Source organism: Phoenix dactylifera, chromosome 17, assembly GCF_051530095.1.
Source record: "Phoenix dactylifera cultivar Ajwa chromosome 17, Ajwa_hap1_PhDact_Kaust_v1.1, whole genome shotgun sequence".
NCBI classification, from domain to species: Eukaryota; Viridiplantae; Streptophyta; class Magnoliopsida; order Arecales; family Arecaceae; genus Phoenix; species Phoenix dactylifera.
In genome coordinates, this window is record NC_143206.1 from 12,474,398 (window position 1) to 12,500,708 (window position 26,311).

General features: G+C 39.3%; 3 protein-coding genes and 1 non-coding gene across 5 annotated transcripts; 2 read left to right on the forward strand and 2 right to left on the reverse strand.

The window, feature by feature from the left end:
- Positions 1–650: 650 nt before the first annotated feature.
- Positions 651–11,156, forward strand: LOC103707285 (autophagy-related protein 18a). Of its 2 annotated transcripts, none has more exons than XM_008791711.5 (4): positions 651–1,833; positions 7,366–7,567; positions 9,650–9,776; positions 10,204–10,587. In XM_008791711.5, exons 1-4 carry the CDS (start codon positions 703–705, stop codon positions 10,292–10,294), a joined length of 1,551 nt encoding a protein of 516 aa, XP_008789933.4. In that variant the 5' UTR covers positions 651–702; the 3' UTR covers positions 10,295–10,587. The 2 variants fall into 2 exon arrangements, with proteins under 2 accessions (XP_008789933.4, XP_038988698.3); XM_039132770.3 differs by lacking the exon at positions 10,204–10,587 and adding an exon at positions 10,742–11,156 and having other exon boundaries at positions 652–1,833.
- A 564-nt stretch (positions 11,157–11,720) lies between these two features.
- Positions 11,721–12,764, reverse strand: LOC103707284 (glutathione S-transferase 3). Its single transcript, XM_008791710.6, has 3 exons — positions 12,580–12,764; positions 12,417–12,465; positions 11,721–12,306 (listed from the first exon to the last, which is right to left on the reverse strand). The coding sequence occupies exons 1-3, from the start codon at positions 12,724–12,726 to the stop codon at positions 11,855–11,857; spliced, it is 648 nt and encodes a 215-aa protein (XP_008789932.2). The 5' UTR covers positions 12,727–12,764; the 3' UTR covers positions 11,721–11,854.
- Positions 12,765–14,113: 1,349 nt separating this feature from the next.
- LOC103707283 (RNA binding protein) lies at positions 14,114–20,770 on the forward strand. Its single transcript, XM_008791709.6, has 2 exons — positions 14,114–14,866; positions 20,476–20,770. The coding sequence occupies exon 1, from the start codon at positions 14,271–14,273 to the stop codon at positions 14,832–14,834; it is 564 nt and encodes a 187-aa protein (XP_008789931.1). The 5' UTR covers positions 14,114–14,270; the 3' UTR covers positions 14,835–14,866; positions 20,476–20,770.
- Positions 20,771–21,838: 1,068 nt separating this feature from the next.
- TRNAG-CCC (transfer RNA glycine (anticodon CCC)) lies at positions 21,839–21,909 on the reverse strand. The gene has a single exon. It is a non-coding gene; the product is annotated as a tRNA-Gly (tRNA).
- Between the last annotated feature and the right edge of the window lie 4,402 nt (positions 21,910–26,311).

Below are 26,311 nucleotides of genomic sequence, written 5' to 3' on the forward strand. Positions count from 1 at the left end.
TGATGGCCACAAATTTTGAATGAGAAATGCCATGAAAACAAATGTCCCAATCTTTTGTACTTTATTCATAAATCTAAAAATCGCATCAAATTTTGGTAACAATTAATTACAATTAACTATAATTATAATTTATCATAGTGGAAGTATCAACCTATGACAAGATACTTAAACAACAAAAGAACCTTGATTTTATTTTTATAGTAGTCTTATATTAGATTTTTTGATGATGGAGGGGGTTGAGTATACCACAAACAGATAAGAGGCACAACATTTCTTTTGCTTCTGAGATTCGAGGTTCAATTGTTGGGTGATGCATTTCTAAAAATCTGAATTTAAATAATTATAGCATGAACATGCTATTACGTTGACCTTTAAAAATTACTCCTCCACCGGCGTCAATTAATATCTCAAAAAAAAAAAGAAAGATAGGTAAAGAATATGAATTTGATTACCAATTTTTTTTTTAAAAAAAATTTACAGTGTGCCCCCCAAGTCAGGAATGTGCATAGCAATTTTATTCTTTTTTTTCAAACCTAAACCAACTAATTGTACCCTTTTAAGTCTCCACAACGTCATCTTAAAACATCCATCCAGTCTAATATTTTCCTCCAAACGTCAATATCTAGCTTCGTCCAGTCCTCCCCAAGGGCACTCGAGCAATTATGTCAAAATACGGTGCCCCTTCCGAAAAAAATAAAATCGATGTCTGAATTCTTGCCCTGGGGCTTCGGCAAAACCCTTCCGAGTATACTTCTCGTCACCGTCTTCCCCTCTCTGCCCCCCACTCCGGCCTTCGCCGAGCTTTTTATCCCCCGATGGTCCCTTTTGCCCCTCCAACCCCGTGATAATTCCCGGTCTCTCCTCACCTCCATGGCCGCCCTCTCCGTCCCCCCCTCCTCCTCCTCCTCCTCCCCTCCCCCTCTCTCCTGGACAAACCCTAACTCTGATCCAAACCCAAACCCAAACCTCACCTCCCCCTTCCTACTCCCTCCCCATGACGACGACGAAGCTCAATTCTCCTCTCCGTCCCCCTCTCCTTCCGCTTCCGCTTCCGCCGATCCGCCGGACAACGAGGATGCCTCCGGCTCCCTCGAAAACCCTGATCTCGGCATCCATTCGATCCCACCGCCGCCGCCGCCGCCGCTGACTGCGGTTCAGCCGTCATTGTCCGCCTCGTCGTCGTCCTGGTCGCCGTCCCTGATGCCATCGCTGCTGCACCTGTCGTTTAACCAGGATCATGGGTGCTTTGCCGCCGGGACCGACCGGGGCTTCCGCATCTATAATTGCGACCCCTTCCGGGAGATCTTCCGCCGGGACTTCGATAGCGGGGGGATCGGGGTGGTGGAGATGCTGTTCCGGTGCAACATCCTGGCCCTCGTCGGCGGCGGGCCGCAGCCATACTACCCGCCCAACAAGGTCATGATTTGGGACGACCACCAGAGCCGCTGCATCGGGGAGCTCTCGTTCCGGTCGGAGGTCCGGGCCGTTCGGCTCCGACGAGACCGGATCATCGTGGTCCTGGACCACAAGATTTTCGTGTACAATTTTGCCGACCTCAAGCTTGTTCATCAGATTGAGACGGTGCCGAATCCCAAGGGGCTCTGCGCCGTGTCCCAGCAGCAGGGGTCGCTGGTCCTGGTCTGTCCTGGGGGGCAGAAGGGCCAGGTCAGGGTGGAGCACTACGGGGCTCGCAGGACCAAGTTTATCATGGCACATGATTCGAGAATTGCATGCTTCACGCTGTCGCAGGACGGGCGGCTGATTGCCACCGCGAGCACCAAGGGCACGCTCATTAGGATTTTTAGCACCGTTGATGGATCCATTCTCCAAGAAGTACGGTGCATGCCTTGCTTTCATTGAATCCATTCAGTTCTCATGATTCTCTTATTAGTTCGATGCATGTCTGTTTCCTTACTGTGTTATTTGTTAAGATGATTAAGGTGATATTTAAATTTAAAATTGTTCGTCAGAAGCTTTGAGAATGAAGGTTAATCTTAAGATAGGTTTCTCATCTAATCCTATATTCTTTCTGTGCTTCCTTTTTATTTTCCACACTTGAATTTGATAACTTAGAATTGAAGAAACCCCTCTCCTGTCGTAAACTTCCATCAGTATTAGTTCTGGAGCTTTAAAGTTTACACTCCTCAACCAAGAATACATTTTTAGTTGACACCTAGCATTTGAATGATGAAGCATTCAATCAATCAAGTTGTTTAACGATCGACTGTTTAAACAATAGAGTTCAAACTCAAGCAACTCTAGTCCTAAAAGTTGTTACATCTCTTTCATGTGGACAATACCTTTTAATGGTTCTTATCTCCTTATTGTATTTTACTTTGTCATGACTACTTTACAAGCTTCTCTTGTATTTTGAGTATCCCCAAGTATATTATGAACAATAAGATTTCCTTTCTAATTGGAGGCAATTCGTTGATAAAATGGAGGTGAGGCATGATAAAATGGAATTTTAAGGAGGAAACTTTACTAGGGGTGTTAGTGGCATTAGAAATTTCTTGGAGCTTAATTAAAAAGGTTAAGAAAATAACCAGTTCATTTTATTTTTTTCCTTATCACTTGCAGTCGTCACTTCTGAAGTTTTGGAGGAATGGATAAATGATTGTCAATGCCCTAACATTGCTTAGCTTGTTAAGGAGTTCAAAATTTTTATCTTACTGTTTATCCACTATATCCTATTGAATTTGTTGGGGACCTGATCTTTCTCCTGTAGCCAATATAGGGAATGTGAGTAAAGTTTGCAGTTGAGAGCTAAATGGAGTGGAGCCGTGGATTAGGGGTTTAATGGGGTTAATGATGGACTCGAAGATGATATTCTGACAATAATGGAGTATGTGGTGAAGTTATTGCCACTTTTTTTCCTTTTCTTTCTAGGACGCCCTTGGGGGCCCTGGCATGTGGCATAGGGTAAGTGGTGTAAGAGGGGGATTGTAACTAAAGAGAAGAAGAAGGTTGTTGGAGCATAAAAGGTGATTTTTTTTGTTGATGACAATAATAGTGGAAAAAAATCTTTGTGGTGTCTGTTCACAAGTAAGGTTACATGAGTAGATGAAAAGAATCTTGGAGGTTGTTGACACAGAGTAAACACGTATGAGATATCTTTTTGAAATTGATTCTTGGTATTTAATTCTACAAAATAAAATTGGTGTTTAGTTGAATAAGGAAAATTAGGTATTGTTGAACTATGCTCAAGTTCTACCAAAAGATGAATCACTGTTTTTGTATCATATTTCCAAAAAGTTAGTAATAGAATTGTTTAAAAAAAAAAAGAAAATTAGTAGCTTTATTAATACCTGTGTTCTATGACATGAAATGAGTGCTAGTGAACGGTCCCAAGACCATTGAATTTTGCAACCCTTCTTAGTTGCTTTCTAATAAATGGTTGGCCTTATGTTTTATGAGCACTATGCAATTATGATTTTGAACAAAAATTCCTAAAAATGTCAACCGATTTGCAACAGCTGGAGGGCTTTCCACTCATAGATGCAACATTTTTTGGACTATTCCTTGCCGAGAAGCAAAATTCAACAATAATATGATAAAATAATTTGAGCTACTATTGGCTTTTACTCTCTAAATGATCGGCTGCCTCAAAATGTACTTTCTTTCATTACTTTTTCCTTTGTGAATTCTAACTTAAATACCTGCCTTTATCTCTAAGTCTTTTCCTTGTTTATATTAAACTTTTTTATTTGTTTGCCACGTGTTTAATGCCTCTTATAAAGCAGTCAAACCATCCTTTGGACATCACAATGGTTGCAAGAAGCTAAATTGGCAGGTATTTTGACTAGATTCTTTCGACAACCCACTTTTTGCTTTTTGCCCTCAACTAGGATTTTGTTTGTGATCACTTAAAAATTTTCAAAAATTTTTAGTGGTAATGTTGGAAAAGAATGCGAGAAGCTATGGACCAGTTAAAATGTCATGACAGAGTTTACTTGACCTTTTTCTCTTGTAATTTATATTTTGTTTGTTATGATTAAGCATGGACCTAAATTAAATGCCACATGACACATGGAGGGGCTGAGCCTGCACCATATTAAGATGATATTCATAGCTATTGCACCCAAATCCAGAGCCTAAAAGAAAACAAGCCACAACCCACAAGGACTAATACATCCAAGGCCCAAAGTCTAACATTAGGTAGCAAGGTCTGCCGTACTGCCTCATACCATCCGTGATGGGGCGTACCGTACCATATCGAGAGAAAACCGGTATGAAACTCAATTTTGAATCAGTACAAGCTCCGTACCGCTCTGTACCGAGGTGCATATCGAAGCGTACTAACCTATATTGAGGCGTAGCGAGATAAAAATTGAAAAAAGTGGTTAGAAAGCTATTTTAGTACATGATGCGTGTCACACCGTACCGTACCGGCTGTACCACAACGAACCGTTAAGGTACCAATACGATACCTGGTACCGAGATTGCAGACCTTGCGAGGTAGGATATGAAGTTTTACTGCCCCTCTACCTACTAGGTATCTCCATGTAGGCCTTAGCATGCAATATTGTATGATGTTAGTGAAAGGATTGAATCACCACCTCTACCTCCTGTTTCAATTTAATCAGCCATTGAGAAACCTGAGTGATATCAAGAACTTTTTTGGAAAAACTGCAAAATACTTTACCTTGTAACAAAGTGAAAATTCTAAATCTCCCGATCTGGCCTTCAATACCTTGTGGCGGAAAGGAGAACAAAGAGTGAAAGGGTAGCAATGTTAATCTTGGTGTCATGAAGCTTTCAGATTTGATCTTTGTTGCTAGTTCTTCAAAGGATGCAATGGAGGTATCATGGGATTCAAGATAGTAAATATTAGATAGTGTTGTTATTAATCATTGCTAAGGTGCTAATTGGGAAGTGGTATTGAGTACTTTGGCTGATTCCTTGGTGCTTGCATATTAAGTTGAAGTTTAAAAAATGATGTACCTGAAGTCTACTACCTCCATGAATGTACTAAGAAAAGAGATAAGTTCTTTGGTAAAAGGATATACATTGCCCATCAACTCTCTCTCTCTCTCCCCCCCTCTCTCTGTCTATATACATACATATTTATATATACATTTATTTGTATGTATATGTGTGTCTTACCGAATGAATTTAAAGGCTTTTCTAATGTTACTTTGTGTCTTTGATGGTGTTCAATTCTAAATTCAAAAAGAGAAAAGAAAACCAATAATCTTGTAGATATTTTGAGCTATGATCTATTTTGCAATAATTGTATTGCAAGAGCATTGAAGGAGTGGGATTGAAAAACTAAATATTTGCATTTTAATTGGTTATATTTCTTGATTTTTTTTAAAGTTCTAAAAGCAGATGTGGTATGTGCATGTCTATGGTACAATAGAGAACATACAATTGGCATAAAAAATATTCAAGAAAATTAAAAAATAACATAACTTATGGAAAGAGATGTAAATAAGTAAAAAATTGGACATAAATAAATAGAAAATGAACAGTAGAAACTTAAATAAAAATTTAGTTAGGGGGAGGTAGGGCTGTCTGGAGATGAGGGAATAGACAAAGAGATGGAAGACGTGAGAGAGAGAAAAGGGGTGCGGGGGGGGGGGGGGGGGGGGGAGAGGTAACTAGGGGAAGAAGAGGCAAAAAGGTTGCAGAGGAAGAAGGGTGACAGAGTAGATAGAGGAGAGAAAGAGGTGAGGAGAAGGGAAAAGGGGGCAAAGAAAAAAAACTAATTTGTTGGTGTTGGCTGCCAAAGGAGCTATGCCATTTGCCATCCGTTGTAAGTCATCCATTTCCTACCACTAGTCATTGGATGAGATATGCCAATCCTCCTTGCCTCTCTCTCTCTTTGTGGGAATGCTAGGGTTTGAAGAGTGAGTTGGGGAGGGTGATGCACTGAGGCTTTTGAAACCCAGCCAATTGGCCCAAATCCATGTCTGCCAATATCCTACTTGATCAATGTTTGGCTGAATATAAGGACCACATAGACCCATAAAGGTGGGGTGTCCTGGCCATGTTTGCATATTTTATTGCATGGAATAATATTTTAGAGTGCTGTTCTTTGGCCCCCTGCTTCATTTCTCCTACTAACTTCATTGATTGAGGTTTTTCTTGCTGGTAGAATGACAACTTAGTAGATTTATTTGGCATAGATGACCATTATAATCGACCAAGATCAGGTACATTATTTGCTTACAAGATCAGGACCAGTACTCTCTCTGTCAGAATTTTCCTCACATTAATTATTTTGTTGTTTTATCATGTATGATACATGAGTCTATGTGCTTGAATTCAATAATTAGGTCGATCAGCTGGATGGACTTGAGCCTGCTCTTTTAGTCATGTAGAAAAATGTACATAGCCATAATTAAATATGGCTTCCATCTAGTTTATTGAGTGAATCTTGAACAAAGAAAATAAAAGGGAAAAATCAGATTGGCCATTATGCTGATTTATTTTTTTAGTCAAATGATGTGATTCAAGGTTTTCACGTCAACACGGAAGAATAATAAGAGTAATGGATGCAGGAATAAAAGGGCAGCATGGCCTGTTGGGATTGTGTCCTTAGAAGGGCCTCAGCTTTAATGTTTCACATTCTAGGAGATCACTGCAGTTTTAGAAGTTATTTGAGTAAATGAAGACAAAACCGTTTTATGGAGGTTATCCAAATAAAACTTAAACTTCAAATTGTGATTTGGCTTTCTAGTATTTGGAGGATATCCAAATAAAACTTAAAATTCAAATTACTTTTAAGTCCCTAAATCTCAATAATCAAAACAAATGTTGCATAAAAACTCTGACTCACATGAAAGTCTTGAGGAAATCCCATATGTTTTAGAGTTTTAGCTTTCAACTATAACAGATACAAATAAATCTTCATGCATAACCTCGAGGTTCAAAATTTATTTTCTTCAGTTTTAATGTCCACAAAGAAAATATACTAAAAGAAGTTTAACATAAAACCTATAATAGAATATGAACTATAAATGGAGCTCTTATGTCCCCCAATTTTGTCTATGTTCCACAAAGCTATACCATTGTTGCCTTTGTCCAGACATGGTAGATGTGCTGAATGTTGTTAATTTGAAGGAGAGATGTTTCCCACGGTACCGAAATGCTGCATACAGTGCTTAGTGGCTGTTTTCTCCCTCCTTTGTGTGTGTGAGCCTGTGTGCAAATCACACAATGAGTTTTATTAATCTTTGCTTTTACGTGCCTTGAAGACTTTGTGCATATTTTTACAATTCATGCATATTTTTTTTAAATGTTTTTTATCATTTATTTCCAGATTCTGCTTTTTTTTTTTATATAAAAAAAATACCTTGTCTCTCTGTTTTCTATGTAGTGATTTTAGTTCTGATGTTATGGTGATCTTTTTCTTTCTAGCTAAGAAGGGGTGCTGATAGAGCAGAGATTTACAGCCTGGCCTTCTCTGCTAACATGCAGTGGTTAGCAGTCTCTAGCGACAAAGGAACAGTTCATGTATTCAACCTCAAGGTAAATTTGGGATTGACAGGCAATGATAGGCCACGCCCCGCACCAGAGCCAAATCCCCCAGCCATCACTTCATCCCTCTCTTTCATTAAAGGTAACCTAATTTAACTTGAAAAATTTGTAATTACACCGAGATATTTCTTTATGCAACAGGAAATCATCTGAGCCTATTTCTTAAACTTATAAGAGATCTCGTGATAATGGTTGGTTTTCCATCCAACTTATCTTTCTTAGTGTTAACTACAAATATTCTCTACTTTTCTGGTGGAGGTTTTTTTTTTCTCTCTCTTTTTATTGCACTGTGCTCGATGATATAGCCCATATCTCAACAAAGTATATTGTCTGCCTTGATGGACTAGTTATTTATTTTCAATAAAAAAAATCATGTCATTGGTTTATCTTTAAGAAGGGAAAGTAAAGATCAATGAATACCTATAACATTAGTTTTGTCATAGTGAACAGACAACTGACTTGTTGAAAATATCCTTTTTTGATTTTTTACTGGAAAATTCTACTCTCGATTTTATCTTGACTTCGTGAATAAGTTTAGTTGCGAATTTGTTGATTTGTGGATGGTAAGCCGGTTATTTGGTTGGACTTTGACATCAATCTAGTCCAGATCCAATACAATATATCGGATATGATAAATGTTTTTGACCTGGAGATCCACAAATATTCAAATCTTATTGCCTGAAGGACCTAATCCAAATTGTACATAATAATAATTATAGATCTTATTGTATATAATATAGTCCTACATGTTTCGTTTGGGTATTTCACCTGCATGATGCCACCTTGCCCCTTTCTCCCATTTTCATCCTCTAGGCAATCCTACTCTCTCATTCGCACCAAGCCAACTTGAGCTTTGGGCTGGTCAGACTTGGTTTGTTATAAGAAAGTGATAATCAAACTCGAGCCAAGTTGGAGCTATGTTTGATCATAAATGTTTGAGCATTGTTGATTTCCTAGTTGGACAAGTTTGAATGAGCTACTGTTAAGTTTGTTTTTGCAAGCCCAGATTATTCAAGCTTGACTTATTATGACTTGAGCTTTAAATGAGGCCTATGCTTGGGCTTGGCTTGCTTCTTTATTGAATGAGCTCAAACCTACTAGTTTGATCTGAGCCTCAGCTGTTCATGATCAGTTTTGATGATCAGTTCAGTTCATTTGCAGCCTTAGGTAATGAGTCCCCTCATCCCCACCCCGCCAAAAAAAAAAAAAAAATCCTGCCCACAGAGGGAAAATACTCTACTTGCTTCCATCCTCCAGATTATCAGATTACATTGTATCAGGGATTTTAGTTAATGGATCAGACTTGCATCAGCTCCAATCCATCTATAGGCCTCAGGAATTGTTGTCAATTATTTTTAATATGTTATGTCAGTTACAGTTTTTTTTTGGGAATTTTAATTATTTCCTTTTGTTGTAATGCCTTTAATCTTCTTGGATGATTTAATATCCCACGCTTTTTGCTGAACTTCTTGCAATTGTCCTGCTTAAATACAAAATTCTGTCCTGGGAAATCTTGCTATGCTTGTCAGTACCGTACGGCCCTTCTAGCAACCTACTGGCAATGATGTTGGTTTTTTTTTTTGAGTGTTCCTTGTGCTGGACCAGGGTTGGGTTCACTGCTGAGCAGTTCTTCGCTTGTGGCAGCAATTGATTCATTATGGATTGAATTCAGTTCAACCATGTCTTTGATGAGATCTTATTTGTAAATGGCTCGGATGGGTATAATTGGCTAATGAATAGGCTGCTGTAATTATCTTAGTCGATCAGGTTCTTTTCTACCCTATTTGAACTATTTGGAGTGAGTCAGGCCACTGGTACTCTTTTAGGTTGTGATGTAAAATTTGGACGTACAAATCTGATTCGATTTTTCATGTAAAGGCTGGTTTTTTTGAGTTAGAGCCAGTCAGGCAGCAAATTGTTCATACCTGTTTGCTGTATACTTGGATTTTAGTGTTGTAACCAAAGGAAATACGATATCCTTAGTGCTGGTATTTTTAGATGAGAAATATTGGCTGTTAGCGTGAAGAACAGCATGCAGCCCCCAATCAGCTGCTGCAGTGTTTTACCCTTAAGCTGTCAAACCTTTTAGCCTTTGTTTTGAAATACAATTAAGTGAAACCTTATAGACTTTCTACTTTAAAGTTGTCTTTTGGTTTCATCTTAGGTGTTCTGCCGAAGTATTTCAACTCAGAATGGTCGGTGGCTCAGTTCCGCTTGCATGAAGGTTTGCAATATAACGTTGCATTTGGACACCAGAGAAACACCATTGTGATTCTTGGGATGGATGGAAGGTATGTAATGTCAATTCCAATAATCTCTCCTGCTAAAAGTTTACATTTGCCAAATGTTTGGTACAGAATTCTCAATTTTTGAAAGTTGGTGGTGTTCGCTACTGAAAGCATTTGGGTATTACTGAAACTAATTAACCACACAAGCTTCATTTAGCATCTCAAAAGTAATCTTGGCATGAAGGCAACAATCGTGTTTATGCAAGTTATTTGCTCTTGGATTGTATGATTCTTTACTTGAGATATTTCTACTATCAGTATTCACTGACATGCTGGCGTGTGAAGTGGGTCTATGAAACATTTAGTTTCTCTGTTCTCTGGGCATCATAATAACCTAGGAGTGGGCTGTATTCTTTTTTTTTTTTTTTTTTCGGTTCTAAAGCCATTGTCTTTGTTCTAAACGTAACCTAATGTTGTCATGAATATGCAGTTTCTATCGATGCCAATTTGATCCCGTGAACGGTGGAGAGATGACGCAGATGGAATGCTACAATTTCCTGAAACCAGAAGAAACTTTTTAGCATGAGGCATGTTTTATCTGTCTGGCATGAAGAAACTTCTTCAGGGCGATAATCTGTACATGTCGTAGTGTTGGCAGCTTGCAAATATTTCTGTCTACTCATATCATAGTGACGGCTCATGTGAATACCACATGATTAAATCCTATTTTCCAGATATATAATAGCTTGCCATGCAATGCTTGTCTTATATTTTCCCCCTAATTCTCTCTATCGACTTGATGTACAGTTGCTTCATTAAAGGTTTCTGTTATTTAATTGTTTAGACAATGCTTATACCATTTTCCTTTTCCTTTTTTTTTTCCTTGTATGTATAATGATTTGCTGATTGTCTGGTTCCATGTTGTTCAGCCTGTGCCTTGGTATTTTACTATTCTGACTTTTCCTCAACTTCCCCCTTTTTCTTCCTGAGTTGATTAGTTGGTTTTGTGTTTAACTTTGGTTCAATAGATCAGTCAGCTACAAACCAAAGGTGGGGATGCCAATAATTTTACAGCGGATTGAAGAAGTATCTTGTTTTCAGTGAAAGACATGATGCTGGTATAACAAATGCAACCTGCTGGTCTATCAGAATTTTGCTGTCGGAATAGTCGGATGCTTGATCCCGAGGTTTGAAACCAGTTGTCATGGTAATGCCCTCTGTAAGGCTTTGTTTTTTTTTTTTTTTTTGGTAAACCGGTATCTCACTTATACATGGATGTGAGTGTGCCTGTGCCACAAGAAATCAGAATACAAAACACGATCGAAGCTCTGCAGGATCGGGTCAGTGCTGCCCCATATAAAAGCTCCGGAGTGATAAGCTGCAGAGGAGATGATTCAGTCCATCGTACTATTTGCTTCTTGAAAAATATAGCATTGTTTGCCTTTTTGTTTGTTTTGGAGCGTGGATGGAGATCCTGGCCGATTGCTATGGGTCGTTTCCTGAGTGGGTGGTATAGATTTGGATGTGTTCCCGAATACGGTGATACTGTGGTTTTCCGCTTCACATCTATCTGCCACACACAGCGGCCTTTAAGATGCATGCTTTCCAGCATGTATCGACCAGTGTGTAAAAAAATTTATAAAGCTTTTTCGAGCTCAAAATCCACATATGACAGGCAGCCTGGAATCAAAGCCTGGTTTCTAATTTCTAGAGAAAAAAACAGAGAGAGAGAGAGAGAGAGAAACACTACTTTACCTCAGCCGAAGAACTCTCTTTAGTCGGGCATTTAATGTCGTTTAAATGCCCACATACCTACCTACCCACCGTCCACTTGCATGAGTCATTTAATCTAAGAGTGCCCACTTAAATTAACAATTGTTAATGATAATTTTCTGCACCAACTTGTGTTCTATAATTTATACCTTTTGCCAAGTTAAAACTTCTTTCAAACCAAACACCAGAACAGACCATCCAGATCTCAAGCTCAAACCATGCAACATAAACAGCTCCATAAAAAGCCTACCTCACAATTCATTCAAGCAAGTTTAAATGCATCGGATGCCACACAAAGGCACACCATTTTATTCTACTGAAATATTCTAGACCAGCCAAAACAGAGCATCAAAAAGCCATCCATCTCGTTACAGGGGGATGCCGGCGGCGGTCTTCTTCCAGGCCGGCCGGGCGGAGATTTCCTGCCACCAGGCCAGCACGTGGGGGCGGGCGGTGACCAGATCCGCCTTGGGGGTCTTCATGAGGTAGTGGGTGTAAGGCATGTGGTTGAGGTCCGCCAGGGTGAACTCACCACCCGCCAGGTACTTGTTCTTGGAGAGGTGGGCTTCGTACACGTCCAGCACCTTGCCCAGCTTCTCCGCGTGCTTCTCCACCGTCGCCGGATCGGTGGCTCCCCCGAACAACGGCTTGATCAAGATCTCGAACACCAGATCCGCGATGGGCGGCCCGAAATGCTGCGACTCCACCTCCAGCCACACCTCCACCGCCGCCGTCTCCTTCGCTCCAGCTCCCGACCGGAGCAGGTCCGGCCCGGTCTCCTTGCACTTGCTCACGATGTACCGGTTTATTGCTCGCGATTCTGGCCGTCCGATTAAACCCAAAAGATCGCAGATCCAGGATAGGTGCATCAATTGCACGATATCTAAATTTTAAGAAACAAATCCAAATTTTTAAGGGTGAAAATTTTACCAAATAGGACGATATCTCCGTCCTCCAGCACAGGAATCTGGCCGAATGGCTGCATAAATGGAAATAAAAATAAACGTCACCAAAACTAAATACGCCCGCAAGTTTTTTGGATTTTTCTTTTTTTTTTTCTGTATAGAAGTTTGGAGAGATGGAGAGAGATTACGTTGAGGGCGAGGAAGGAAGGCTGTTTGTGAGCGCCGGTGCGGAGGTCGACGGGGACGAGCTCGTAGTCCAAGCCCTTCTCGTTCAGCGCCGCCACCACCCTCACCGTGTTCGTAGACAGCGGCAACCCGTAAACCTTCAACCCCATCTCTTCCTTTCTCTCCCACTTCCCAGCCCACCAACACTGCCTCTTCACAAGGTCAAGCGGTCCGGAATATATAAAGATAAAAATGTCATGATAAGATGACGAGTGCATATAAGTTTCTATGCGCACTGTATCATCTGTCGTCCGTTCCAGACGATCGACACGTGTAAATAATCTCATTCGCCTTATCTCGCGTCACGCATAAGAATTTATATGGGAGTGTCGGGAAGACAGTTTCTAGATGGCAAATTAGTATGGGGTGACCCGTCCACTGGACTAGTTATCGTCACCGACTTTCCGACCTACATGACCGCGTGGCGAGCAGTGGCTTACCTGGTGGCGGTAAGGTTACGGGTCGTCACGGGAACTACGCACGCGGCCTTAGCTTCCCTTGTTTTGGTTAGAATGCATATTATTTTCACGTGCATGTAGACTTAGGTCCGCGCTTTCCGCTGACCGAATTGTCCGTTAGTGGGAGCTGGGCCAATTTTATAAGAACACGTGTACTTCGGACTTGCAACGTGTCCGTCGTGCCGGTGCCAGTTCGGGTGGGGACTTGGAGGGCTCCTAGTGTTGAATAAAAAATTTTACAAAAATGTTGTTTTATTAAAAAATAAAATTAATTTTTTTAATTTTTTTAAACATATGAAATTGTATGAATATTATCGTAAAATATTATTTACATATACATCTTTATCAAATATTTCTTTTTGCATATCTATCAATTAAAAATATTTTAATTAATTTTTATTTTTAAAAAAATATAAAATATACCTTCAAAACAAATATTTTATAAAAATATAAATACAAATATCACTTTTAATAAAATATTCATACAAATTTCAACATTTAAGATGATATGTAAACAACAAAATTTAAAAGCTTTGATGTTCTTTTAAAGAAAAGCTATAAACTTGCTTAAGTTATAGCTAATGAAGATGATCATCAGGTCATTCTCCGTGCATGTGCAACATTTCATACATAAATAGAGATAAATCAAATTTCAATATGGTGAGCACAAATTTATGTTGCCATTACTTTTATGGATGCAATCGGTGCAATAAAATAGGATGGTTAGTTTTAAATTGACTACTAGCATCAAGATTCAGAGGGAAGAGAAATAGATGGTAGATTATGACGAAGACTTTGAACATCAACTTCTTATGCAGTGTTGTATCTTTCGTGCAAAAGAAAGCTGAAAGGAATTCACGGTTGGATCGCACAATGGCTGTTTCAAGATCTATACAGATAGAAGAATAAATGTGTTGAATTTGCTTAGAGATATGTACAGAGTATGATGCTGCGAATAAGGATCAATCGCAAAAGATGCAACCCGAATCCGAATATAGCAGGCTCTAAATTTAAGCACAACTACAAACCCAACCCGCCTAGGCCCTTAGACTCCGAAATCCCATCCTCTACCTCCACGCCGCCCAAAAACCCTACAGAAAGAAACCCTAAATCCTCGAGAGGGCAAAACCCCATAATTTTCCTCCGCCGCCCCAGGAAAACCCTAAACCCTCACCCGAGACTGCTGCGAGAGCGCGATGCGGCCGCTGGACGAGAAGGAGACGGCGGCGGTGTTCGAGAAGCTCTTCAAGTTCACCGGTCCCAATCTCAAACACATCGTGGAGCGCCCCGCCGTGGAAGGCCCCGACGATCCCCCGGGCCGCTACTGCTTCCGCCTCCACAAGAACCGCGTGTACTACGCCAGTGAATCCCTCGTCCGCCGCTCCACCAACGTCTCCCGCGCCCGCCTCGCCGGCATCGGCACCTGCATCGGCAAGTTCACCCACCACGGCTCTTTCCGCCTCACCGTCCAAGCCCTCGATCTCCTCGCCGCCCACGCCCGCCACAAGGTCTGGCTCAAGCCCACCGCCGAGATGTCCTTCCTCTATGGCAACTCCGTGCTTAAGTCCGGCCTCGGACGCATCACCGACAACGTCAAGTCCGGCGACGGCGTCGTCGTCTTCTCCATGACTGACGTCCCGCTCGGGTTCGGCGTCGCGGCCCGGTCCACGCAGGACTGCCGCAAGGCACACGCGGATGCTATTGTTGTCAACCACCAGGCTGATGCCGGGGAGTATCTCCGCAATGAGGCTGAACTATGATTGATCCATGGAGCTCGTGTTCGTTCCCAAAGGTTGGATTTTTATGCCTGTCTATTACTTGCTTGTCGGATTGGATACGGATATATATTTTGATCTCCTCTTACTCTCCACTCTATTAGGAGATTTCTCTATTGGCTTTCTCATGCCTGCCTTGTTGGAAAGAATATTCTTTTTAGCAGAATTTTAATATTACTGGCTCTCACTAAACTGCAAATTAGAATCCATTTTAGTCTAGGAGAAAGCATATGACTCTAGGCGTTGCGTTAAAAAAGTTCCATGGAACGGAACAGTGAACATCTATGCTAAAATTAAAAATGGTGAAAATCACTACTTTTGGGTTCTGTTTTGCATAGTAATAATATTGGGAAGGCATGTTTAGCTAAAAAGATGAAGATTTGGGTTTTTGACAGTGCTGGATCAGTTGGTCGATAGATTACAGTTTAGTCTCCTCTTTGTTTTCGGTTGTTGTTGATGGTTCCCCTAAAACGTATAACCCTGCTTAGAGACAAGGAGGATAACATCCCTTTGTCATTGCTTTGATCATGCCCTTGCTGGGGTTCTAAGATTGGCAGGGTAGCTTCCTTTAGTATCTTGGTCTAATTTGCACGCTGAAACTACTATTTTGAAAAAACAATCTTAATTTTTTGGTCAGTTTAGTTGAGGGTTATGGATGAGTTTTATTTCGAAACAAGTCTACATTTTAAATTATAGTCCACGCAATCATCTAAGGTATGCTTCCCCACTGCTATTACACATGAGACTGGGAAGCACATTAATATGTGGCATTACCTAACTAATCAACAGCCCAGAAAAAACCTTTGACACCTTCTTATCTAGATAACATATTTTATATTACCATGAATTATCATATTGATTGCAAATCTCCTTGTGAAAAAAAAAAATAATGGTCTCGCATGATTACTGTCTTAGCACACCAACTTTCCTAAGTTGTATCAAAAATCTCGAGGCATTCTTTCAGCTTGAAATTTTGATTAGATACTTAATGCTGTTTGTCATTCTTGGCCACAGTTGAATTCTGATAGTATGCAAAGATTGATATGGGTTTTGTGGGGGATCAAAAGGGCAACTTAATATGAGTGATTTGGTTAGTATTTGTACGAACCAAAGATTAACAGTAGTAAATAGTCATTTGTTAGGTTGTTGGATGGATATCTAGGTCTTCCCCTGACTACAGCTTGCAATACATGATCATCATTTTATGGCTTGGACAAACATCAATTACCAAGTATGTCAAGTTGATGTTCTGGACATGCTAGCTTTGTAGACTAAATGTTAGGCCCTCCTTGAAGATATTTTAAGCAAAAGGAGCTGTAATTTTGCAATTTTAACATGGGAGATATGCATCATGGTAACTTTTCAGAATGAGTAGTTCTTTAAATTAAATTACGATGTGTAGACATAATGCTAAAGATATGTTTGACGCCCACGCCCTCTCCCCCCCCTCCCCCCCACACACAAAAAAACAAAAAGACCGCACTGCGGCATGGGAATATAGGAAATAAACTTTAGTTGTCTTTAGTTGTATCTCAACAAAGTGAGTGGTTAATTGTTTCACTTGTCCGTATGCTTAGGTATTTTGGTTGCCAAACACCTTGGACTTTGAACATCTTCTTGTGGATTGCATAATCATAGGATTGGTGTTTTCTAGTCCATTTTTTAAATATTCGGATTGTTCATATAACATTATGATATTCTTTCATTAGCTATATCTTTAGATTAAACAATCCAAGGCTTGAAATCTCGGTTTTTGTCTTGACTGTCGGTCCAAGTTTCAACTTTGGGAGTATCTGCAGTTTTGTTCATTCATTTTGAGATTTAGGGTTTCGGCAAAAAATTAGATGAAAAATGGGAAATATAAAATGATTAAATTATTAGAAATATGGAAAATAAAAATATATAGAACTTGTGAGGAAAATATTAGATATTGCTTTAGAGAGTACTTATATTTCTTTCTATAGTTTTAGTTGTCTTGTGCTGGAAATATTATTAATTATGAAGATAAGAATTAAAAGAAATGCATAATCCACTTCAATTTGGAGTGTATAAATATTTAGCAGTTTGATGATAGGTTAATATGTGCAATTGTAATTGTTGAAGAGAGTATGAGTGCAAGAGTTATGAACTATCTTCTGATATCGAGTTTTAAATGAAAAAAGTTAAATACAAAGAACATATTTTTCCATGAAAAATTGCAAGTTTCACTTGAATTTAAAATTACCACAATAGATCCACAAGATTTCACATAAAGGAGGTTGATCATAAAAGCCTATAGAAGAGCAATCAAGAGATGTTCCTAGAAGTTCTTGTATTTTGGAAGTTGATACCTTATAGAGGATATTCGAGATTAAATAGTACTGATCTGAGCTTAAATCTCGTATATCCACTGTTTAGACATTCGACTTTACTACACAAAACCCTGTTCTGTTCCCTCTTTAAAATATGTTTAAAATCACCATGGCTACACATGCAGAAAGAAAAAAAGATCTTCCCAATCTTGAGTGTATGCCCAAATGCATCCCATTTTCTGAGAAGTCATTAAATGGGTAGGTGACTTCAAATAACGGAAGCTGTCCCTAGATACATTATATTTGGCCTCGGGTTATTTTTGCTGAACTTCAGAAACATTTGTTGGTCTCATGTTGCTTAAGGAGTTCTAATGAAACTGAAAAGTTTCAAATTCGGTTTTAGAATTCTGACTGACTCGTGCAATGATCATGCATAGGGAGTTGGACACATTTTGTAATAAGTGCTGCATTTAACTTCAGATTGTAGCATGGTAACTTAAATATGGTTGTCAACCCTGTCATGAATGCTAAGAGTACATTTTTTGTTGTTAAGAAAAATAGGTGCTATGAAATTCACAAATATGGATTTTATGTCCTACTATATTGATGTACTAAGCTTTAAAGGTTTTTCCTGCATAGGTGTAATAGTTAGTTCCCAAATTATGCCCTTCTAGCCTCGGCTCATTAATTTACTAATTTAATTCACATGCGCTTGTAGCACAACAACATTATTTTGGTAGCTAATAATACTATACCTTTGCGTGCAATAGTAATTTTTGTTTGAGGTGTTTCATGTAAAGAAATCACTTGATAAGAGAACTGGTAGTTCAACGATAACCTAGTGAGGTAAAATGCCTTTTTTTTGTGCAAGATGAGTGGAATTAATTTGGTAAGGGTACTTCAAAAATTTTGGAGGGTAAAAAAATTAAATGATAGTCATGTAATATAATTACCTTTTTTTTTCTAATGGGCTCAAGGGGTTTATAGTAGTTGGAGAAGCAAGTTCATGAGTTATGAATCCATTGGCCTCGCAACTGGTGGCATTATATAGAGAAATGGATTAATATTTTGTTGCAAGTTGTGTGCAAGGACTTTTTGAAGCTTAAGCTATTAGGTCCCTGTCCTCTTGGTAGCAGGCCAAATGCCAAAATTGCTGACTTAAGTGAACTAGTACAATTTTTACTGCTTTTCAACACTTCAATGTCAAGATTACATTACATCAGAGGGATGCTTAATGCTCTTTTGTCGCCAAGTCTGTTTTGAACCCGAGCATACAACAACTAATGGAGGGATATGGCAAGGAAAAAACAAAGAAATAAGAGAAAGAGAGGAATTTTCAATTTTGAATTTCAAATCGGAAATGGTCTGTCTTAGTAGATCGCAACGCCTCTCCATTAAATAGAATGTCCATCCCTTACTGATTTGCATCCACTTAGGATTATTCATAAGTAGAAAATAAAATCTATTTGGGATTATAACCATATCACTCGTCTTTTAGGTACAATTCACAGAAAAAAAAGATGTTAATCTTATAATCGTAGCATTAAATAGCTTGTTAGTGTGGCCACTTATTTTCTGAATCCAGATATTTGAGATTTCTGATAAGCCATGTTGTTTTGATGCAAACATCAAGCAAGAAACCTTTTCAAGTTGCCCTACCAAGGTCCACCATTGTTTCATTAAGGTCCTAATGTTACTATCTTTCTAGTGATGATATCAGTTTAATTGTTATTTTGGCTTGCTGTCCTAGTTGATCGTCTTCTCTTTGGAGATCCTGGTTGCTCCTCACTTGGTATATGAACATTGTGTTCTTTTTATTGTTAATTCATCTCTTGCTCTTTTGACAAGTGCAAAGATAGCCCCAATCAAAATAAAGTCCTTTTTATTTTCAGTGCATCTGTCACTTCTTAGGATCAAGATTTAGTTATTACTTTGCTAGATATGCTTGAAGAAGATATTTTTGAGTATTTGAACACCTCTATTAGTGATACTAAAAAATTGCTAATTAGACATCTGAAAAATAGAGACACTTACACAATCTAGTTATCACATAATCTTACAGTTTAACAACTTCCTCATTCTAGACTTGAAAGTGTCTAAAATTATAATTCCTTAGCTACTCATGAAAATGACGTCAAGCGAATCACAGATGAAACCAATTGGAATTAGGACATTCCATTTGAAGAATTGAACTTCACCAATTGCTTCCACTGTTCGTGAACTTTTTTTTCCTAAATCTGTATTTCACAAACTCCTATAAAAATTTCCCTTCATCAGATGTTGTTTACTGACTTAAATTACTATAGAAATGTCATACCTAATTTTTAGACATAAGTTCTATGCAGTCACATTTATTTTTGCTTGTATCTTCCTATTTTAATGGCTAATATTTGAAGAGAAAATTTTTCAACAAGTTATATGCTCATAGGTCGAAACTGAAGTTATTGCATTTTGAAGAATACAAACATGGGCAAATGCTAATATGATAATCTATTTACCGACTACGAATACAAACATGTTGAATAGAAACTATTTTTTCATTTTTTGAAAGTAAAATATGGTGGTAATGGGCCATCACCGGGGTTTGAACCCTGGATGCCTGCCAGGGGCAAGCCCTTGGCAGAGGGGTACTGACCAGCGGAGCTAACAATTGTTGGCATGTTGAAAATAAATCATCAAACTTGCTCTTTGTGCAAAAGAGACCCATAAATGTGTTTGGCCTCGTTAACTGAGGGTGCTTGTACTCGTCGCTAAAGTTTGGGCAGTGGGAAACATTTATAATACACTCCAGAAGGTTGGGCTTATTTAAATCAGATTGCATCTTCAGATTATACAGTCATTACATGCTTTCTGTTCGCAGCAAAAAAAAAACTTCTCCGTGACATATTAGGAATTTTATGAATCTTTGATCAGAATATAAAGTGCCCAACTACCTTGATGTTAGAGGCCTAGTGGGCTTAACAACTGATTGGCAGGGTAGTGACTGGTGAGACATCTCGTTGGTGTTTTCTTACGTGTCATCCTGTGGACAGATTGATGGCATAATCAACTGAAACTTGGAAGGGGCACCACCAATTGTCAGCCATTAGTTGATAAAGATTAGTTCATCACTATTTCACTTCCTGGGGGAAAAGGCTTGTGGCAGGTGATGAGTGCTATCGGTTGACAAGATCGTGCCTGATTTGTTGAAAACATTGTCATGTAGTTTAATAGTTGGCACTCAATCATGTTCTTGTCAATGTACCTCTGGATTTTGCTGTTGTTTTTTACTTTTGAATCTCATTTATACCTGGAGTTTATTGCCTTATTCTAATTCAGGGTTCTCATGTTTGCAGATAATGCTGGCACCAAGCAACAAAGATCACCATCCTGTTACACCTATCTTGCGACCGTACAGCGGCGTAATGCATTTTTCCAGCAAGATATGTTCTTTTAATTAAAACTATCACAGGAGGAAGTTCTAGGCATGAAAAAACAAAAAAGATCAGCGTTCCAATATATGTTTTACCCTTTTACCTCGTTTCTATTTCTGTACTGCAACAATCAACTAAATGTTATTGAACTTTGAGAAGAAACAGTTGCTGCACTAATGGTGTTACCCAGCAAGTGGTGGTTTATCAGCTTTAAAAATAGTCCAAAAAAGTATCTCCCTTCTTGAGCAATCTATAGCATGTATCTGTGTTTCTCCACCCCACTGGAAGGGGTACCTAGTCATGTAGAATTATGCAATCAAGGATTTTTTTGGTACTTATGGTAGTGTTTGGTTGCCCAAATTTCTCTTGAAAGAAGTGTGGAAGTCTGCATTTCATTGTCCTAATATTTTGGATAAGTCATCGACCGCTGGTCAAATTAGTTGTGGTGTCCTGAATATTAAAATAAATGGGGCATTTCTATATATGGTCTCCCACTTTGCTACTTGGTTTGTTTGATTAGGGTTTGGATTTGTAATGTGCATTTTACTTGATGACTAAAATTTTCTAAGAGGAGGATGAAAGACTTTAATCGATTTTATTAAAAAGGTTTAGATTTATCGAGATATTTGGAAAGTTTTATGAAGGAGCACTCAAGATTCATGAAGATGAAGCACTTGTTAGGTGAGTTGGAAGGAACTGCATGAGAAAATTAACTGCACCTTGAAGCGAGTTGGAAAGACTTCTAGAGACCTCGTCTACTTATATCTTTTCGTGTGATAGGATGTGTATATGTGTGCAAGTTTTCTCATAACATTACAATAAACTCGTCATAAATTGGCTCAAGCTATTGCAGCTCACAATTAGGTTCTGATTTAGTGCAAATTGGATGGACAGGTGTGATGTGTTATAAGCAACCCTGTAAGAAGCCTAGCATGACATGTCTCTATGTGGTAATCCAAACACAGTTTGTATCATCAAATGCACAGGAAAGATACTTTAAAAAATGCATGATTTTTTTTTTTATTTTTTATACAGAGTAGATCATAATCATGAGTAATTGGGTATTGTTTACTTCCTTTCAAAAGGGTGTCTCACCAAACTGCCCGGTACCTGAAATTGTTACAGCTTGGGGAGGGGAGGGGACAGAGTTGAGGGTGTTTCTGTGGAAATGCAAGTTTTGAAATTATATAATTAAATTAGGGTTGAAAGTTAAATAAAGGGAAGAACAAAATCTGAAAAAAAAAGGTTAAATCAAAACAGAAAAAAATGTAAACCGAATTGGGAATGCGCATCCGGGGAATCGAACCCCGGTCAGTACCGTGGGAGGGTACTATGATACCACTACACCAGATGCGCTTATGGCCCTCGGCATCAGAATATTTATAAATAATATTACGTTTTCTGTGAACATCATCGAGACACCAAAATATTACCGAATCATCGAGATGTCATTCATCTGCTGAAAAAAAAAAAAAAAAAAAAAAAAAGACCCAAACCAATAAAAAAAAGTTAATACCATAGATGACTGTCAAAATAATTCTTTTTTTTTTTTCTTTTGAGAGACTAACTTGCACTATAATTTTGCAGTTCCAAATTTTAAAAGAGGCATGTCTGATAATCGAATCTATAACTTTTGAGTGGTAAGCAAAAATGTATTACCACTTGGGCAAGTTTTGACTCACTAATTAGTTGCTTTCAAGAAGGAGAACTATCAAATAATCTAAAATGGTATAATAACTCAACAGCCGCTCATAAGTTATTTTGAAAATTCTTATTATTTTCATCAATTTTATCTTACTTATTATTATCTATAGTTATTGTTTTCCATATGCACCATGAATTTTTTTTTAAAAATAGTTATAATATTCTTAGATCTATTCAAAATATATTTTCGATTTTAAAATTTCTTTCGCTTGTAATAGTGTTTTTTACCACCTAATCAGTAACTGTGGCCCCTATCAACAAGGTTTGAAATTAAACAAACTAGATAATATATACATTTGAAAACCTTTGGGGTCCTGTCACATTTTTGCCTACTTCTTACTGCTTCTTTATCAAGTGATATCATTTCTAACGAAGATGCTATAAGTATATGGCTCCTACTTCTCACTGTTTTTTTTGCTATAAAAGGAATTTCAATTTCGATTGCTTTTCTCATTATAAATTTGAATTTAACTCAATTCATGAGCAATGGTAGTAAAACAATCCTAAAACTTAATGGATCATTGAGGCTCCATGGTACCTTCTCAAGCTATTTAATTACTACAACAAATACAACTAGAAGCCCAAAGTTCCATTGAGGCTCCATGTCACAAGTTCTTGGAATCACTGCTAGAAATAACATCACACCTATATGCTCAAATTCTTGGAGCTCCTCGATAAGATTCTGATGGGGGGCGAAATGGATCGTCCAACCCACAACAAAAAGGCCGCCCCAATGTTGGCCCAATAAACGCCAACGCCGAACGGTTGAATCTTCGGTGCGGCCCAGAATCAGACCGGCCTCGGACTCCGCCAAAAGCTCTATCGACTTCCAATGTTCGCCGACTCGCCTCGACCGAGTTCGAGGCGACCAGCTTCAGTAGTATGCCCCGATCCTTGAGCTCGGGGCGCTCCACCGAGCGCACCTGAAACCCAGGAAGCCGAGCTATCCTCAATATCCGACTAGCCGACCTCCCCAAATGCATGATGCGACCTCTTAACGGGTTCGGCCTCACCAATAACCACACCCATGTGTGCACCCACACCCTCTTATGTAGCCGTATATTGGAACGCCACCACGCCACGCTTCGATAGCTGGCCCTCGACAGTCAAAGGACAACGCCATGACTACTCCGGCCATACCCTGCTACGACTGTCAACACTTTACCGTTCTCAAGAACGCACAGCACCACACGCTACTGGCCAGTCTTAGCTGCGCGCCATTCGACTCAGAGTCATCTTCCTCTCATGATGAGGGCGGACAATGCCTCTGCTACCTGGGCTTCTCCACTGGGACTACAAATAGCTCGGTTAGGTAACTTCTAAGAAACTTTTGGCTAGACCAAATTTATCCCACTCTAACTTGATCATCGGAGGGCTCTTATCGGAAATACCAGTGAAGCTTTGTGCAGGTCCGCTGCCGCCGCCGCCGCCGCCGCCGTGCAGGAGGTGGCCCTCATCTTCTTCTTCCAACCACTGGCTGCTCCCTCGACTCCTCCGGCATGGTCACCCTCGGGCCAAATTTGAACCACAACAGATTCCATCCAAAGACATCTTTGGAACTAAATCTTGGATTGTAATCAATGTGTTTTGTTGGCTCGGCCAATGCTATGGAAGATCATGTTGCTTTCGACACATGGCCAAAGGTAGCGGTCCAAATCCTAATGTCAGTCCTCCGACAAGCTAGATTTGGTACGGATTCTACTGTTTTTTCGTAGTGCAAGTATCCTTCTTTACACTCAATTGACATGAATTGATGAACAGCTCACATATGCAAAGCACGGTCACACGTGACATTCACATGTGATAGCGCCTTGATGATTCTTATCTTATTTATTCGGATAGAATTGATCCCCCTTTTTGGACATGACTATAACTTTACAAATTCTCTTCGCCATTTTGGCGAGGGAATTGATGCAACATTCCAAATGTCATGGACTTTATTCTCATTGTGACGCAAATCAAGCTCATCATAATTACATTTAATGGTTCTTTTTTAAAAAATAAAGTTAGGCATAGAACTTGCCAATGTTTAATTAACTTTAGCTTTGTTTTGGTCTTGCATATCCCTTGCATTAGCTGTTAAGCATAAACATAATCCAAATGGACACTTATAATATATTGCATCACATTGTTGCACATCTCCCTCCTTTTTTTTTTTTGGTAAAAAAATAGGAGGGGGGAGAGGAGAACTTCACCCGCGTAGCAGCTCCCACTGGCCCCCCTTCACTAGGGAATGTTCGATACAGGCCGCAAGTTTATACGTACCTTCTCCGACCCGTGGGCTCTCCCACCGGGATCAACACCCACGTGTGAGTACGTCACCCCAGCGCCATCTCAGTATCGGGGAACGAGACAACGATTCCACTGGGCAAACCAAGTGGGAGGCTTTCGGTCCCCACATTTAATCGACGCCCGCACGTTTCGAACTTGGGTCATCCGCTGGAATCAAAGCCTTGTTTTCACTGTGCTACCACCTCGATGGCCATCTCCCATTTTTTCGAAACCCTAAGGGATGTTTACTTTACATAGTTTCACATGTAGAAATGACAACCGGATCATGGTTTTGAAGAAAAGAAGAGGGAGGACACACCGCAAGATAGGCTAGTGCTATCCCTTTTCCTCGATCAAAGGGGATATATTATTAAAGGATGTGTCCAGCTTAGCTTATATATATATATATATATATATATATATATATAATTCTTTCAATAAGAGGGATAGAAAAAAAGTACAATAGAAATGCTTATAGGAGAAGCTTGAAAATTTGCCTTTTGGATTATGTTATATGTGTTCTTACCCTTATAGTTTTTATAGAAAAATATTACTATTTTTTGGTCTCTTCATGGATACTCATATTGCCGCAATCACTTCAAAGTAAATAAAAAAAAAGATCATTAGAGATTTTATCTATAATTTTTCAGATTTTACATTACAAAAAAAAAACTCATTGCCTTATACAAGAGTGGTGTGATTCATGCGTCATCACTCTCTCTCTAACCATCACTTTCTTTAATTCACCAATTGTTTGTGAATTTCACCAATTGCCTTGTGCCATGTCAGCCGTGATGTGAGGGAACCGTGTGGGATGCAATAGTAACGCCCCTTGGTAACATATCATGAGTCATATCTGTGTGTGCATACACGGTGCATGTCACCTTTTCTTTTTGATTGCTAAAAACAAAAATGCCGAACCAGATTCGTCGTCCAAATTGCGTTTTGCTTGTCTGCCCCACCCACGCACTACAAGAAACAAAAAAAAAAAGTTTTTTTTTTTTTGCTGAGACGGATTTCTTATACAATGCGTGTACGAATACACTCAATAAAATCAAAATACACTAACTCACGGAGTGTCAGTGGCAGTTTCCTCTTTTCTGACCAAAGGGTGTATCCTGAGTGGTGGGCCATGTAGGCAGCCACCCAATCGGCCACCCCATTAGCTTCTCTGAATACATGCTAGGCCTGGAAGGCCCCCAATCTCTCATCATCATCTCTATGTCTCGGATAAGAAAGTGGTTTGTACTCTCACCCCTCGTTCCTCCTCCGAATTCACCCGATAATCGTGGCCAAGTCACCATCTAGAATGATCGAACTGGCCTGCAATACCACCGTGCATATCGAAGACCAGCCCAAGCCGCTCGCAACTCTGCCTCCGAACCGACGTGTCAAATAACTGGCAGCCACCTGCTGCCACCATCCTAGAGTGCGGACCCGTACAATAAAAAAAAGGTTTTTGCAGTGAATAATCCCAGCAGAGCATAAATTATGCATAAAACAATAATTTTTTTCGACAAATATTTATTTTTACTAAACTATATTGTTCTGTATAATATTTTTTTATACTTCATACAAAATGTGCATGAGTGCAGCCAATAAAATTAAAAAGAATGAGAAGAAACAAATGCTTTGTTTCTCAAAAAAAATTCTCCAAAATGATGAGTTGTAAAGGAAGCGATCCAGTTGGCAGTACTGTTCACTTTCTGGTAGACATGGGTAGCTAGGAAGGAGCCGCCATACCCTCTCGCTAATTTGAATTTATCATAGAACAGAGATTGCT

Bases quoted from the DNA above. Each gene is read 5' to 3' on its own strand.
- LOC103707285 (XM_008791711.5), top strand. From the start codon at position 703: ATGTCTGAATTCTTGCCCTGGGGCTTCGGCAAAACCCTTCCGAGTATA. The intron at 1,834-7,365 runs GTACGGTGCATG...TTTTCTTTCTAG, and splicing joins ATGGATCCATTCTCCAAGAA to CTAAGAAGGGGTGCTGATAG. The intron at 7,568-9,649 runs GTAACCTAATTT...GTTTCATCTTAG, and splicing joins ATCCCTCTCTTTCATTAAAG to GTGTTCTGCCGAAGTATTTC.
- LOC103707284 (XM_008791710.6), bottom strand. From the start codon at position 12,726: ATGGGGTTGAAGGTTTACGGGTTGCCGCTGTCTACGAACACGGTGAGG. The intron at 12,466-12,579 runs GTAATCTCTCTC...CCATTTATGCAG, and splicing joins CTTCCTTCCTCGCCCTCAAC to CCATTCGGCCAGATTCCTGT. The intron at 12,307-12,416 runs GTAAAATTTTCA...TCGGACGGCCAG, and splicing joins CGGAGATATCGTCCTATTTG to AATCGCGAGCAATAAACCGG.
- LOC103707283 (XM_008791709.6), top strand. From the start codon at position 14,271: ATGCGGCCGCTGGACGAGAAGGAGACGGCGGCGGTGTTCGAGAAGCTC.